Source organism: Myripristis murdjan, chromosome 1, assembly GCF_902150065.1.
Source record: "Myripristis murdjan chromosome 1, fMyrMur1.1, whole genome shotgun sequence".
Classification (NCBI taxonomy): Eukaryota; Metazoa; Chordata; class Actinopteri; order Holocentriformes; family Holocentridae; genus Myripristis; species Myripristis murdjan.
The window spans coordinates 9,983,674-10,000,521 of NC_043980.1; the positions used below are offsets into that span (position 1 = coordinate 9,983,674).

Genomic DNA, 16,848 nt, shown 5'->3' on the forward strand with positions numbered 1-16,848 from the left:
AAGCGCCACACCTGTGAACAAATTCCAGAAGCAACACTGTGTGTATGTGTGTATGGCAGGCGGGGAGGGGGTGAGTGTGTGAGAGTGTAAAATGTAAAATATAGTGTGAGAAACACTGAGAGGGAAGAGCGTGACAGGCATATACAAAGAGAGCAGGAGGTGAGAGTGCATGGAGTCTGTGTGTGTGTGTGTGTGTGTGTGTGTGTGTGTGTGTGTGGCACATATCGCCTCCATATCTATTTTCATTTGGCCTGTGATAGATACTTTCAAGCGCTGCTCGTATATCAGACCATCGGCCGCCATGAATTGCAGAAATGTATTTCAAGGGTGTATTTATCGTCAAGGTCATGCCAGTTGCTGGGCTGTAGTGTGTGTGAATGTGTGTGTGTGTGTGTGTGTGTGTGTGTGTGTGTGTGTGAGTGTGCGTGCGTTTGTGTGCATGTGTGTGTGTGTGTGCTGTACAAAGACTGTGTCTAGTAGTGCTTGTGTATGTGTATGTGTGCGCGTGTGTGTGCAGACAATTTGTATGTATGGGTGTGGGTTTTTGTGTGTGTATGCATTTGAATGTTTTGTCTGCCAGTGTGTTTGTGGGTGTTTGTGTGTGTGTGTGTGTGTGTGTGTGTGTGCATGGGACTTTATGTGTGTATGACAGATTTATGTGCATATTTATGTGTGTATATTTGTATGTTTGAGCATTTCAGAGAGTTTTTCTGTCAGTGTGTATGTTCTTGCAAGTGTGCACATGGGACTGTGTGTCTGTGTGTGTGTGTCTGAGTGTGTGCTTGAGTGTGTATGTGTGCGTGCATGCACAGTATATAGTTTATCATTATTACTGTTAGCCTTGGAATATAACGTTGAAATAGAAGAACACTGAAAGACTCTGCTGACGGAGTCCCATAAGCCATTAAGCTGACAGACAAACACACACACACAGAAGCACACACAACACACACACACACGCACAGAGTAACAGAAGAAGTGAGACTGACAGAAAGTCTCAGCAAACACATGGCTGGTGTTTACCATGTTGACAGCTGGTAACCGTAGAGACCTGATGAGGAAGTAGAAAGAGGAAGAGTGGAGCTGCAGCGAGAGGCTCATCTACATACTGAGACTTCAAAATGTCACCAGATCCAAACTGATGTCACCTCTCAAGAATTTAACTCCACACACACACACACACACACCGACAACTGACACCGAAAATCCCAATCAGCTTTTCCAAGTTTGTGTCTTTTTTCACCCTCCATCCCGACCAGCAAACCACGTAACGTACAAGTCGACAGCGGGCCCTGATTTACAGACGGATGGCACCGTCGCCGCGGTTACAGTGATCTTCTCAACGCAGCTTTCATCGTGCGATCACGCCAGGACGCATGAGCTCCGAGATCGGATCTTGCTCGCATTTGGATCAGCCAGACCGCATGCCGAGGCGGCCTGGCTCGCGCCGAGTTTGGATCTCAGCGAGGTGTGGACAGCGTGTGGGCACGACGCGGACGATTAATCAACACGTATAGTGAAATATATCCGATCACTACCCGATCAGGAGGGTCACGTTTGGAAACACACATGCGGACGCAGCTGAGATCCAGCTGGGTTCTGGCACATCCGATCGTAAAAGTCGCAACGGAAAGACTAAAGACCAGAGAGTTTTTGTTTTTCACCCCAAAAGCATTCTCAAATCAAGCTCTTCTTTAATACACAACAAACTTAAAGAGTCTAGTTTGAGGTACAATACAACACAATACAATACAATCTAATTTATTTTCCCCAATGCTGCACACATAAATGCCTCCACAGTTGCAGTAAAACAAACTCCATGTAAACAAACCAGCACCGGCCGTACTATCCCAACATATTAGATGAGGACCGTTTACACCTGACTGACAAAAAACATATAATCTAATGGTTGAGGCTACATGATTCACTGATAAATGTTGTGCTTTCTCAATGTTTTTTAGTTGTTCAGTCTAAACCTCCTCACTCCTCCTCACTCTGCAGTTTTGCTTAGTGCACCTTTAATTAACACCGCAGGTAGATACTGTGCACATCTAACTCTGCTGGAAAATGTACCACCTGCCCAGATAATCTGGTACAAAAGCTGAAGATGGTTTTATACACAAGCAGCCTACTCATGATGTCCTTTCTGTCCTTTCACAGCATTTCTGCTTCATGTTGCCAGTAGATTTTTGTGGGAAGGAAGTAGAGACGAGGAGAGAAAAGTAACGAAAAACACTTAAAGGAAGCAAACACATTTTGGCGAGATTGGTCAAGTTAATTGTTCAGCGTTGAGAAGATGAAGACCAAAATCATTCATGTGTTCAACTAAAAAAGTGAAATATCATTGACTTTATTTAGACGATGCAGCTACAGATACTTCAGGTGAACAGGCACGTATTCATCCGCCATACAGTGACTTTTAGTTTTGGCTAAAATACACTCTGCTGCTGTGTTTATGATGTGCACCCACTGGTTTTAAAATTTTCCACAAGTCACATTGCACCAGCGTTTCTTCCTCTGAGCATTGCAACCCCAGTGAGATTACCGTGTGCTGAGGACGTTCCTTTCACCAGAAAATCGTACTGAATGCAACACGATGACGCCTCACATTCGATTCGAGTGCACACGAACCCTCAGCAACTTCTGAAAACCTCCCTGGCAGCTTTATTTCTCAAAAGCTACAATCGAAGCATCCAGTGGCAACGACTTTGACTCCCGAAGCATTTGTTGACAAATTGCTCCAGTTGATGTCATGATTCATGCGCGCCACACGACTGTGGTGTCGATCAGGACCTGCGAACGTACAGACGCTGTCCCAAGATGGACAAGCACAAGTCTTATGTCTGTGACTCGTAATATTCCCACCTTTCATATGTGTGTGTGTGTGTGTGCAAATTTATGTGTCGATTAATTGATTCAGAAAATGAAAGTGGCACATGGTCCTCATCCTGTTTTTGGAAACCCTGGAAAAATGTCTGTACGTGTTTATATTTAATTATTATGGACTTATGAATTGCCATGTTTTATACTTTGTGTTGTTGTGTTTGTATTGTATTTTATTCTAATTATTATTGTTTCATATATATTTTTTTGTACTGATGTGGACCTATGTGTCTGAAATGAAGTAAACTGCACTGAATCAAATGGGAAACAGAGGACCAATGGGAAAACAGAAGCGAAGCTATTCCTCGCCTCCCTATTGGTCGGTGTAGTGAACATATCCTCATGCATATTAGTGCATGATGTCATCCGGCAACTTTTTGAGCACAAAAGAGCTGGCATCAAGGGCATTAATTATTATTTTTGTATTGTATTCGGAGTACATTTTACTAACCTCCCACAGAGACCATGCAGGGTACAGCCAGATATTTAAATGCACATGTACCATTTAGGTTTCGAGCTGCTACCCGATCTCATTTTCTCACTTTCGGGACGACGCTAGCTGGCCGTGATCGCGCTAAACAGTTGGGGTGAAGCAACAGAGACACATGGCTGATTTTAGTGTCTGTGTTCCCATTACTTAACAGGCAGGTTGACCGACGGGCCAATCTGCCAAAAACTTTCTTACGAAACTCGGCATGTACTTCTCTTAAAACTCACCAGCTCCCACACACTCCCACACACACCAGGACTAAATATAAACCTAGTACCCACTGCCAGCACTGCACACATGCACGATTGGCAAACAGTGGGACGCTCTTCTCCCCACTGCACAGTTTGCATTCGACGGTGGTGAATGCGACAATATAATTTCTGAGAGAGAGAGAGAGAGAGAGAGAGAGAGCATGGCACGCAGTCTGTAACCTGACTTGAACTCATGAGCCTGTAAACAGCGTTGTCAATAAACCTCGAGTCCAAGCCGAGTCCCAAGGCCTCCGCGTCGAGTCTGTCTGAATCACCACTTAGAGCTCAAGTGATCCCTGCAAAACACAAATTTACATCTGTAGCATCCAAACTCAAGATTCAAGGAGCTTCTTTTGTCAGCTAATTAGCTACAGAGCGAGCAGAATATGATGGTACAAAATGTCAATTAGTCTGGACCTGGAGAACGTGAAAAACAAGTGCAACGAAGCACAAACAATGCAAGACAACAGGATACACAATAAATACACACAGACATACACATGCATAAACACATCTATAGTAAGTTTACACAAAAACAACACAATATACAGTGAGTAAACCCAGTCTCATACATGATGTGCAATAACTACATACACAGGTTATAGCAAATGATGAGTCATGTTCATTTTTCTTATTTTATACTCATAAATACATGTTTTTTTTACTATTTAATTGTGTAGTTCTTTTGTTTATTTTTTCAAAATGTGTGTGTGTGTGACTGATGAGTGCTGCTTTTGTGTGTTTTATTGTATGCACCACTTAGGAGAAGCACCAGATTTCATTGTACAGCGGAGCAATGACAGTGCAGGCAATCCATTCTACTCTGTACATATGTTAAGTTTTTTTAGTTAGAATAATGACCCTAAGTGGTGGATTTTAGTCTTTTTTTTTTTTTTTTTCGTAATTATTGATTTGAAACAGACCAAAAAAATGAGCAGCCCTCACTGCCAGGTGCCGGCCGCTCACCGATGTTACATCATCCAGTCAGAATTTAAATAAATTTTCCTGGCCTGTGAACTCAATACCCAATACAGTCATTGACATCAGGCTCCCCCGTGTGTATTTTTAGAGCTAATTTTCACAAATCTATGTTTGAGTAGATGAGGGATACCCCAGTGATATTAATACAACACACACACACACACACACACACACACACACACACACACACACAGCTGTGCCCTGTATCTACACCTGTCATGAATTAATGCTCCACCTGTTGCTGAACACAGCAAGTGGATCATTAAAACACATTTAAGTCTTTTCTGTCTCACTGTCTCTCTCTCTCTCTCTCTCTTTCTCTCTCTCTCTTTCTCTCTCCCTCCCTCTCTCTCTCTATCTATCTGAAGCATCTCTATTTTCAATTTGATCTATAGTTTGATCTTTATCTATACATCTCTCTCTCCCTTTCTCTCCCTCTCTCTCCCTCTCTCTCTCGGCGCCACACCCATCCTTTATTCTCCCGTCCCTGGTGTTAATTGACATTGCTCCTCCTTCATATCCTCCTCTGTGCTAATTTGTCTCTGTCTGCCCCGGCTCTACTCTCGTCCTTGACAAACTCTGGGCTCCACTGTCTTCATTTATTAGGCTAATTCCATTTGTATGAACCCCACCTCCATGTATCTCCTCTCTCTCTCCCCCCCTCTCTATTTTTGCTCTCCATCTTCCTCCCTGGTCTCTTTCCCTTTCCTCTAAATCTTTCCAACATGTCCTCCCCCTCCTCCTGGGCGCCCCTCCCGCCCTCGTTCTTCCACAATGCTGGACATAGGAAAGTGCTGACGAGGGGTAATTCAGTAGGGAGAAGAAAAGCCACGGACAGGACGCCGGGAGAACAGAGGGTCAGTGCAGGACAGAGAGAGAGAGAGAGAGAGAGAGAGAGAGAGGGAGGGAGAAAGATGGTCAGAAAAACAGGCCGGAAATGCAGTTAAGGGCAGCTCTGTTTCTATAAATTTTAGGAAATGAGCGCAAACTCTGAAATGCAGATTACAGATTATGCATAAGAATAATGTGAGGATCACACTCTTCTACCACAAAAGGATTATGTGACAACCACAGCGATCAGACACGCCCATTTTCACATGCTGTTTCTCCCGTGAAAAGGTCGAACAGTTACGTTTTGTACGGTTAAGAAAGGTTTACAAACTGACAAATCAAAACAACTATGGTTAAAGGGACAGTTCACCCTAAACACAAAAAAACAAGACATTTTCCCACTTACCAGTGTAGGGCAGTCGATCCATTCAGATAGTGTCTGTGTGATTTGGTGAGGTTTCCACACTGCCGCAATACTTTTTGTCTCCCAGACCTCCAGTAGAATGAAGCTGGATGGGCATTTCTTTGTGGACTGTCAAAAATGTACACGTGAAAAACCCTCAGGGGCTAAGATTTCATTTGGGAACTATTTCCTGTCAAAGAGCGCAAAGCTGTATCTATCCACCACTAATTTGTACTTGGACAGATGTATGGATAGATTGCACTATAGGGATAAGTGGAAGATATCTTTTTTTGTGTGTGTGTATTTTAGGCAAACTGCTTCTTTACGGTTAGGATTACGATTTGAAACTTGGTTTGGTTTTTGGTTGTTGTCATGTTTTGGTCATACTTGAAAAAGAAAAAACTCCCATAACTACATTCACAGTAGAAAAATGGATTTGAGAACTAAGCTTGGGTCACCGGACTGATGGTAAATGTATCCACCCTCCACCATTATATTTCAGTGTCAAACAATCGGTCACACACAAAATCTTTACTTTTGTGCAGTCACATCCAGTATATCTCTTACTTTTCATTACGGGATCACATTATTTTTATTTTAAGACATCATTCTCCTCTTACAAAGTGTCATGAGTCCAGGATGGTGAGTTGTGAAGCAGCAGCCTGATGCTGATGCGATTAAAAGTGAGACGAAGAGTCAGAAAGAGACACACTCATAAAGTTTTGTGTCCACCAGATATCTGGGTTGACAGCACCGGCTTCCTCCTCACAGTTTTACAGAGCTGGGAGCTTCGCATGATGTTTTCACAGTGACAAGCGTTACTTTTAGTAAAAACACTCCCCCCTTCAAAGCGGTTTTCAAAAGTTAGAGCGATGAAATGATGAAGAGGTGAGCGATGGAGATCAAGGACAGACAGAGGAGAATCCATCCATGTCAGCTGACACCAAAACTCCACAGGGAAATTACTGAGCAGAGGCACACGAGAGCTGACGTAGCCTTGGCCTGCTAAACCACACGCACACACACACACACACACACACACACTTGAAAAAGAATGTGTACACAAGCATTACACCACATATAGATACATGCATGCATTCACACACATGCCCAAGACTGAAAACTAGACTGAAAACTAGACTGTTCACACAGGCATATGCACTCTTTTGCTTTTCCTCTCTCACTCCTATTCTCTCTCACACACACACACACACACACACACATACATCTCCCTGCTGACGTGTACCATAAATGAATTCATCTCTCAGCCTTGACTATCACAAGGGAGGGAGAAGGTCTAATACATCAGTCCACCGAGGATAAGTGAATGAGGGAGCGAAAGAAAGAGGAAAGCAACAGAAAAAGAGGAGAACAGTTAGAAAGCTGTCAGGGTCCTCGCAACAAGACACAGATGGAGAGGCGATGAGCATGGAGGCAGAGAGCGATACGGACGGAGAGGAGGAGGCAAAATTTGAGATGCAGTGAGACGAAAGAGGAGGGGGAGGAGACACAGAGAGAGAGAGATAACGGAGAGCAGAGACAGACAGGCAGATAAAGAGATTAGGAAAGTGATGGACAGAGTTGGAGATGGAAGGAGGGTACAAGGAGACGGACAGGGAGAAGGAGGAGAGTCTGAAAGAGACACAAGGTTGTTTGGGGTAGAAGAGACACTACGTCCATGTTTGGCATAGAGTTTTGATCGGGGTTGGACATTTCAACCCAACCTGATATTCGCCTGAACACATGAGGCCCGAAATTGTCTGAATGGCATATTGGCTATTTACATCTAACCTATATTTCTTGAAATAACGTAAAAAAAATCTCCTAATCTGATGCAATTAAAAAAAAAAAAAAAGACCCAGACACTTTGGGTTCAAGCTATGATTCAGTTTTCTACTTTAGCATTAGGATTCAAACTCCTAAGCCTGGCAGTGACGGTACCTTCCTCTACCCAATAAGCAACACAAAATCACTGATGTGTCTATTTTTGTACAAGTTTGGATCTGCGTTTTGGTCTCCCAGTTTGCAAATGTACACACACCGCGTCCATGAATGCATGCGTTTGTGAGCATCTGAGTCACTGTATCAGCACGACGCCTGCTTGAAAACAGCAGCTTGATGTTGTCCGGTTGGCTCTGAAGAGTTGAAGTTGATGCTCAGTTGTGTTTATTTGTGATGCCGTTTTAATGCCTGGGGAATGAACTGGACTTTTTTGTTAAAGAGGTCAAAGCACAATCTACAGCTGCACAGCATCGGGCCTGGTCGTGTGGGATCAGGCCACAGGATGGGCTGTGTGACTGCAACCTTGTTATCACAAATTAGTAGGTCAAAGATCTGAAATGGCTTTTTAGCAACTCTTGCAAAACACATTTTACATCCACCTGTGTTTGGTGATCGTTGGGTTATAAAACACGCTTTTCTATAAAGGTATAGTGGAACATTTTTTAACATAACGTAAGAATCAACCAGCGAGGATATTTCAATGTCTGTGTTGCTCCTTTGTGTTGCTGTTTTTCGATATATATACCAGAATAGTGATAAAACCCTTACACACTTCATGAAAGCTTTTACATTTGCTCTCCAGGAAATGATGCATCTTACATTCCCAAAAACAACAGCACTTTGTTTGCAAGGCTCAGAGGAATAACTGGGAAGTTAGCATGAGTGATAGCCACCATGACTGAACAGACAAAGAAAAGAGCGCCACCTACAGAAACTCAGCCCGCATCGACAGAATATCGAAGTGTGTTCTCTTGGAAGTGAAGTGCAGAAACACAGAGAGATGATTGCCTAGCTGCAAAGATGTTGCCAAAACAAACAGACAAAAAAAAAATGAGGATTACCACTTTAACACCTGAAGCGTAAATGTAGTGCTGTGTGACACAGCACTCAGAAATGTTAGGTGCAACTATTTCAGAAAATGCGTCTAATCTCAGTTCCACATCAGCTGTAACATCCAAGTGAAATTGGGTCTGTGGAGACACTGAACCTAAACTTGGGTGTGTTGAGACTTGAACAAAATGAGACTGATGAGACTGCAAATATCTATTTTTAACACACGGTCCAGAGGCCACTGATCATAAGGTCACTTGAATCAAATGATACTGGCAGAAGTGAAGGCAAAAGCAACAGTGGGGGGGGGGGGTTAGAGAGGGAGAATGAAAGGAAAAAAGAGCAAGGGGTCAAACAGAAAGCAAAAAGGTAATGCGTCTTATTTTTACTGCTGATTCCAAACTTTAATTTGCTGCATCAGCATTCGGAAAAATGTGTTTCTAACCCATTTGTAAGTCATTACTTTGCATCGTTTGCTACATGACAATCAAATTTCTCCTCAGGGATCAATACAGTATCTTTTTCTTCCGGTTTAACTTTTTAAACTTCCGGAGTCGCCTCATCAAAGAGGCGGCGCTTGCAAGATAGGTCGCCGCAATCTCACTGTTTCATTTTGAAACAGCTGCGAACCGTGCCAGAGAGGGAAAATGAGGCGGCCTTTACAATGCGAGGAAGACGGAATAAATCACAGGAGAAAGTGTAAAAAATGAATTGCTGGCTTGTAGAAACAAAAGAACCAGAGGGTCACAGAGCAAAAGAGGCCAGGGCAGAGACAGTGTCTGAGGACGGTCAGATAGAGTGGTATTATTAATAGGCCTGTGTGTGATTTGTTAGCGCCGTGGAGAAAACGATCACACTTCAGGGCCAACGGTGTGTGCGTCATGTCTTGGTGGTCCCCCCTCCCCCGCCCCCCTCCTCTCCTCCACCTCCTCTTCTTAAAATAGAGAGGATACAGAGGGGTGGGGATGTGAGGGCGAGGTGGGCTGTGTGTGGGATATGTGTTTGGAGGGGAGTATAAAAGTCTTATTGTGTCGTCCCCCTCCTCGCTCAACTTACCTCCACCTTCAACCCCTCTCTCTTCTCTTCTGCTCATTTCTCTCCATCACCCTTCCTCTCGGCCCCTCTTTCTCGTCTCCGCTGCATCCGTCCGTCCCTTCGCTCAGGTAAGACAGAGATGAGAGGTGAATTGAAAAAGGGAGAATGGATTTTTTTTTTAAGATATGAAAACACAAACAAGCTGTCCATAAAAGACGGGAGAGAAGCAGCAACTCAACCCAGTGCTGACAGAAAATAACACAGCGACTGCTGGACTTATCTGTGACAAGCAGATATTTTGTCATTAGTGAGGCGTTTTGAGTCATTAATCGCTGAATGATACAGTCTCCTGCTGTTTGAATGATTGATATACAATATCTACATGGAGTTTTTTTTTGGTAGCTCTATGAATGACACACAGAAAAAAATATTCCATATTTGTTGATTTGTATAATGGGTAGGTCTCTTTCATGGCCTTCTGGCTCACTGCTCTGCTAGGATCTTTTTTGACTGACTGCCAAAAGTCCAAGAGAAAACTAGGCTAAAAAAATAAAATTGAACTCATTTAGACCATATTTTTAAGAGAAAAGTTTTGGTGGACTCAATGAAAGTGCAGTGTTATTCCTATGAGTTCCATGAAGTTTGGGGATTTTCCGTAGTTTTGCAGCAATAACAGCGACTATAGGTTGAAAAATGATAAAAACCCATGTGGTGCCCTAGTGTCAGATTAAAGATAAGCTAATTTCCAGTCATTTGCAGCTGAACCTATTAATATCTGTGATATTTTCTCAAACCATCTCGCAAAGCCCTTTTAATATGAATTTTTTTTAAAATGAAAATATAGGCCTGCACAACCGCAGATCTATATGCATTTCTATTTTTATATCTATAGTGATGCAGTTTTCTTTACTGTGCAAAGATCCAATGTTTAAACGTTTTACGGTGCCATAACATCACACTGTTAAAATGTGTTGTGCTTGTTTTGGCTGGTGTTGAACGTGCACCACCACATTATCATTATCAAATGCTTACTAGGCTGTGTTCTTGTGTGCATGTGTGCGTGCGTGCGTGCGTGTGTGCGTGCGTGTGTGTGTGCGTGCTGTGTCGCTAATTGTTTTTCACACTGGGTAAGGGGTAATTTAAGGGTAATGATGTTTTCTTGGCTCATGTGTCAAGTCATGTCATCATGAACAGGTGTCGATGTACAGTAGCCATGACTTTATGTGGTTGATTTTAACACATGCAGTGAATGTTAGTCACTGGTGTTGCTATTTTGAAAAGGTCTCTCTTGTAAAAATGTTCTACTTTGAGGATGCTCATCTCGACAAGACTACCTGTTCAAACAAACAAAAATAAGATTATTATGAATACTAAATAAGCCACACCATGGCCTATTGCTGACCATGATGAACCAGATGTTACAAGAATTTTAATCTTTCACCTGCAGACATCTCCTGTGCTGTTATTTAGTCGTCTAATTCTCCAACTCCTGCATCCCTCAGGAAAAAGTCAGCTGGGAGTCTAAAGCAACTAAAGCATGCAATACAAACTGGCTCCATGTACAGTCCAGAATAGTAATGAAACGCTCATTTGGGTTCATTCCGGGGATAAAGGAACAGACTTTGTTGACATTGCAAAGTTGCAAGTTTTGTTGGGGAGACTCGAGTTTAGCATGCAGCTTTGACATATGGCAAAAAAAAAAAAAAAAAAAAAAAAACCTTTCAGTTCCTGCGTGAAGAAGTCATTCTTTTGATGAATCAGCATGCTATGGTGCTTAACATGAAATCTTACACCTTAACATTAAACTGGTCATATTTGTTAACTGCACAACAGAGTGCTGATAAATATCTATCTATTGTTTCATAATACACACCTGCCATCATGTCTGCATTTCAGTATTTTACAGTTTAAATAATTGTCTCACATGTGGATCCAGAGTGACTCACAGTGAGAGAGCAGGGAGGGACTCGGCGTCTCACTCATGGACAGTTTAGATGGGACTCAGCTGTGGCTGCAACCATGGAGCCTGTGATGTTTTGGGTGCAGCATGTAACCTCTGTGACCCCGGCTCAACCTCGCTACCACCTGAAAATTTCAAAGTAACTGACAAAATTGAACCTGTCAAGTGTGCATTTTGTGTGCAAGATCAGGAATGTGGTCAAGCGCGTGGATGCCGGGGATGACTGGGATGAATGTGTCAAACTGTATGTGGACTTGAAGCAGCTTGTGAACATGACAGGATATCACAATACTTAGCAACATGCGAGCCAAAACTGTGTCAAGGTCATTCACCTCCCGCGTTTCTAACAAGCCGAAACCCTAGAACCTGATGCACCTTAAACAGGTGACATCAAGGCTTTCTATTTCTAAGACGTAATCTGATAGACGGCGCGAAACAATGTAATGCGTGTCAAACAACTCGTATATCTCCGTGCTTCCCAAAAACCACAAATAGACACCCACTAATTGGCGTATGTTGCCAAATCAGTCAGCCCTTTGGGCACATAACAGGTGGAGAGAAAGTTGAGAAGAAGTAAGTTGCACAGAAAGAACGAGGAGGGCTGCGTATCACTTTTTTATTAGTCACTCTCTCAGTCTGGAGTTCCTTTCATCAGGGAGGATAAACATTTTGTGAGGGTTTGAAACGCTGCAGCCTGCAGAGGGAGTATCAAAACCAGTCCGTCGAGGCTCTGGACAACTCAGTGACCCTCACTGAAGTAGTGTGTGGCATCAGGAACACACACGCATGCATGCACACATAAACACAGATACATACACAGAGGCACTCTCCTGACAACTTAGCACTTGTTCCCAGAGCTCTGCACTGATAAACTGACAGTCTTCAGCTGACTTCTGACCCCTACTGGCATTTAGAGGATACTGCAAAACACTAGAATTGAGGGGATATATTCTCAGGATTTTTTTTAACCTTCAGGGAAACATGACCGAGCATGTATTATCTTTTTTTAGCAACCTTCGTACAGTTGCACACATTCACACCTGGGAGCTGCCCACTTACAACAGTCTTCTCCCAGTGGCCACTGAGCATTTTCACAGGAGCAGTTCGGGTGTTAAATGCCTCACTCAAGGGCACCTCGGTGGTAGCTGCTGAAGGGGGGAACATGGTCATTACTCCTTTGTTTTCCCCTCCCTGCTTGTCCCCAGGATGCAAACCGCTTACGTTCCAGTCACATCTCTGCTTTTCTAACCTCTACACGGCAAAAAATCTTCACCAGTCCCACATTCAGTCATTCAAGAAAAAAAATCTGCCAGTGGGATGAGATAATCCCACTTGTTTCCACAGCAGTTTCACTTGTTTCAGGATTTTTTGTTAGAACAAGTATAAATATGTTAAAGCAAGGCAGAATGAGGCAGATCAGCCCACTAGGATCAAGACACTTGATTCAAGAAAACAACTGGAAACAAGTTGATTAGCTTTGGAAACAAATCGGATTATCATCACACTGGGAATTTTTTTTTCACTTCTTTGAAGAAAAACAAGACTTTAGCATTGAATATGAGACTAAATGACTTGCAGATTTTTTTTTTTTTTTTTTTTTTTTTTTGCAGCGTGGGTTGCTGCCACCAGTGAGTGAAAGACTGCTCTAGCTGACTAAAGATTAATTCTTGTGTCATGACATTGCATTATACAAACTGCTGTGCGCTTTACTCAGAGCAGACACAGCAACATCAAAGCAGCCAATTCTAAATCTGTGACTGAGGATTAATGGCAGTGGCGGGTGGACAAACTAATGTTACAGTATTAAATGTTAAGGCAGAGTATTTGTTCAGTTAAATGAATGATCCTTATATATGGCTGATGTATTAATGTTATTGGATGATGCTGAATAGAGACTGGTAATGAGACAGATGTGCTTAGCGTTGCGTCACTGCTGCAGTGATGGCAACAGCCCAAGTGCCAGTGTGTTTTGTTGTATGGATAACACACTCTACCTGTCTGCAAGAGGAAACAAGAGAGGTGAAGAGGAAGGGACAAAGGGACAGAGAGAGAGAGAGAGAGAGAGAGAGAGAGAGAGAGAGAGAGAGAGAGAGAGATGATTATGGATGATTGGATAATGTGGTTTTGTGTGTGTGTGTGTGTGTGGGTATGTGTGTGTGTCTGTGTTCGTATAAAAAAGGACAAATGGATAACAGCCAGGTAGTGCGTAGGTATGAGTGTGTGTAAAAAGGGAGAAGTAAATGGTTAAGCATTGTGTGTGTGTGTGCATGTGTGTGTGCATGTGTTTATAAAAAGGCAGTTGCTAATGGTTGGATAATGTGTTTTTGTGTGTGTGCGAGTGCAACTGAGCTCTGGGTGTGTCATCCTGGTGTATGCCAGACTGTATTTATGCCCATGTCTTAAATTCTAAACTATGGCCTTTGGTTTATTCCCTCGGTGTGCCAAGTTCCTCTCGGGGTGTCTGATGAGTGCCTGAATTAAATAGTACCAGGGTCAGAATCCTGTGTATGTGTGTGTGTGTGTGTGTGTGTGCGTGTGTGTGTGTGTGTGTGTGTGTGTGTGTGTGTCCTCTCCAGTTTGTCCTTCCCACCAACAGGTTACTTAAGCTGATTTACCTGATGCAGTCATACAGTCAGACAATAAGTCTGATTGTATGACAGTCAGACCCAACCCGGGTTGTCATGGTGACAGGTGCACACATCATCCTACCGATCTTTTGACTTCTATTGCACATCCCGCCCTCTCTGTTTCCAACCTCCCCTGTTGTTCGCATTTAACAGTTTCAGGAACCAGGAAACTCATTTTTTGCCTTTTCTCTCCTGGGCAAAAAAAAATTATACATTTTCTCATGTTCAGCTGCTTTTGATTCATGCATGACTTTTTACCTGGTATGTCCTCTCTCTCTCTCTCTCTCTCTCTCTCTCTCTCTCTCTCCAGCTGACAAAATGGCCATGAAGGATCTGTTGAAAGCTGAGGATATCAAGAAAGCTCTTGATGCCTTTGCAGGTCTGTAATGGTTTTGATGTATATGTTTCCACAAGTGCGCCAACAAAATTCCAGAGTCTAATGGAGTAATAGTGCACAGTCACAGTGTAGAAGTCTCCTAAAACTAGTCAACAGTACAGCAAAGAAGGTAAAAGCCTTAGTGTTATGCAAGTGAACTAAATACTGGATGTGCAACTTAAAATTCATGGCTCTTGGACAACTAATGGCTATAAGATCCATTCTGCCCTCTGACGGCAGAGAGGACAGAATGAAATTTTACATTTCAGTTTAGCAGACGTGCAGTTTAACGTAGGACCGGTTTGATGGTAAACGTGTACCTGTCTTCCTCTTCTTCCTCCTCCTCCTCCTGCCCTGTGTGAAGCGGCTGAGTCTTTTGACCACAAGAAGTTCTTCGAGATGGTGGGGATGAAGGCCATGTCAGCCGAAAACGTCAAGAAGGTCTTCCAGGCTCTGGATGTGGACGCCAGTGGATTCATAGAGGAGGAAGAGCTCAAGTAAGGGCTCTCTCTCACACACACACACACACACACACACACATTTGATCTGATTTGATGACTGAATGGACCTTTTTTTAACATAGTAAGGGAGATGTGGAGATGAACTTGTGCACTGGGGATGCCCAGTGCCCATCACCATTTATCCAACAATGCATCATCACCCTTGGGATATGCAACCTGCAACCTGCAAAATTCTGGCGCTGTCTTTGTGATGCTGTGATGCTGTATTTCTAGTTTTAATCTATTTTTATGTCCTGTGTCCTCTCCAAACCCATGATAACAGGCCTGTCTATAAACTGACTCCACATAAAAATGGAAATATATGTTTGGGTCATTGTGGGAAAAAGGTACACTGACTGCTTCGTGCACATCTTCACTGCAGCTGGTCAGTGAACACATCAGCTCATCGTTTTCCCGCACTGACCATGTGATGTTCCCTAATTTCTCCTCCAGGTTTGTACTTAAGGGCTTCAGCAAGGAAGGCAGAGATCTGACCGATGGAGAGACAAAAGCATTCCTCAAAGCTGCAGACAAGGACGGAGACGGAAAGATCGGCATCGATGGTGAGAGAGGGGGAGGGGAGAGAGGGTAGAAAGTAGGAAGGAGGAGGGGAGAGTACAGTGACAGGGTTAGCAGGTAGGCTGCAGGCAGGGTGGCTCAGCCTAAATTCAACACCCAAATGGTGGCCTAAAAATTCATATAAAAATCGTAAAAAGTGTGAACTGGCACCAACTTTTTAACCCGTGGCTGAAAACTCCACCGGTCATTTTTAATCCATATCCCTGAAAGCAACAGGTTGGGGATATTCTGGATTAATCCCAACCACCACTTGCACCACAGATCCCAGCTATGAACACAATAACTCAAATACCTTTTATCTGAATCTTGTCAAATTTTCTGTGCACGTTTCATGGCCATTAGAGAAAGACTAAGACCTAATTCTAGTATTAAGTTGTAGATCAATAAAGTCAGTGCCTCATTGTGAATGCACATTTTTGCCTTCAGTAATAATCTTTTATTATCTTTTTTTTTTTCTTTTCTTTTTCAGAGTTTGAGGCCTTGGTGCATGAGTAACGGACAGCCACACACCCCCCTCCACCTCCCCACATCCACATTTTGTAATTGCCACCTCCCATCTCCTCTCACTTCCCCTGGGAGGCCACACATGGAGTCAGACCAGGCCTTGCTCTCAACAAAACACAACCAGAAGAGGCCAACAGTGGGTCACGGAGAGGGGGAACACACAGGCATACCTGGCATACCACTGTCATTTTTATTTTTATTATTATTTTATTATTATTTTTTTTTTCTCAAAAGAAGGTGGTGCTAGTGCTGTAGATGGTGTAGATGTTTCATATCCAAACCTTCAATCTTCCTCCTCCCTCTGTGTATTTCATGTCGTGCATTTCCTCTTATTGTTTTTTGGGCTGCTCATACATCAATGTACTCGCCTCTTCCTCATCCACCTTTCCTTCATCCTCTCCTCCTCCTCAGTCCCTCCTTCCGACGAGACGATGTAGTAACTAAACTGATTTTAAAAAAAGAATTGCCATGAAGAGAGAAAAGACCTGAATAAGAAATAATAAAGAGCCTTGAGTTATATATGTCTCTTTACTCATTGTCAACCACAGTGGACACAAACACATGAAACTCAAAAGAGAAAACAAATTCATACACTG

At 43.0% G+C, this 16,848-nt stretch overlaps 1 protein-coding gene across 2 annotated transcripts in view; it reads left to right on the top strand.

Moving 5' to 3' along the window:
- Window positions 1–16,771, top strand: part of pvalb7 (parvalbumin 7) — a 51,924-nt gene extending 35,153 nt beyond the window's left edge. Inside the window, exons 1-5 of one of the 2 annotated variants that reach the window (XM_030061614.1) lie at window positions 9,716–9,834; window positions 14,604–14,672; window positions 15,034–15,166; window positions 15,623–15,732; window positions 16,218–16,771. In XM_030061614.1, the coding sequence (XP_029917474.1) occupies window positions 14,612–14,672; window positions 15,034–15,166; window positions 15,623–15,732; window positions 16,218–16,243 (330 nt within the window). In that variant the 5' untranslated portion in view covers window positions 9,716–9,834; window positions 14,604–14,611 and the 3' untranslated portion in view covers window positions 16,244–16,771. Of the gene's footprint in view, window positions 1–9,715; window positions 9,835–14,603; window positions 14,673–15,033; window positions 15,167–15,622; window positions 15,733–16,217 lie in introns of those variants that run through there. The other variant, XM_030061606.1, reaches the window with a different exon arrangement.
- Window positions 16,772–16,848: the final 77 nt, after the last annotated feature.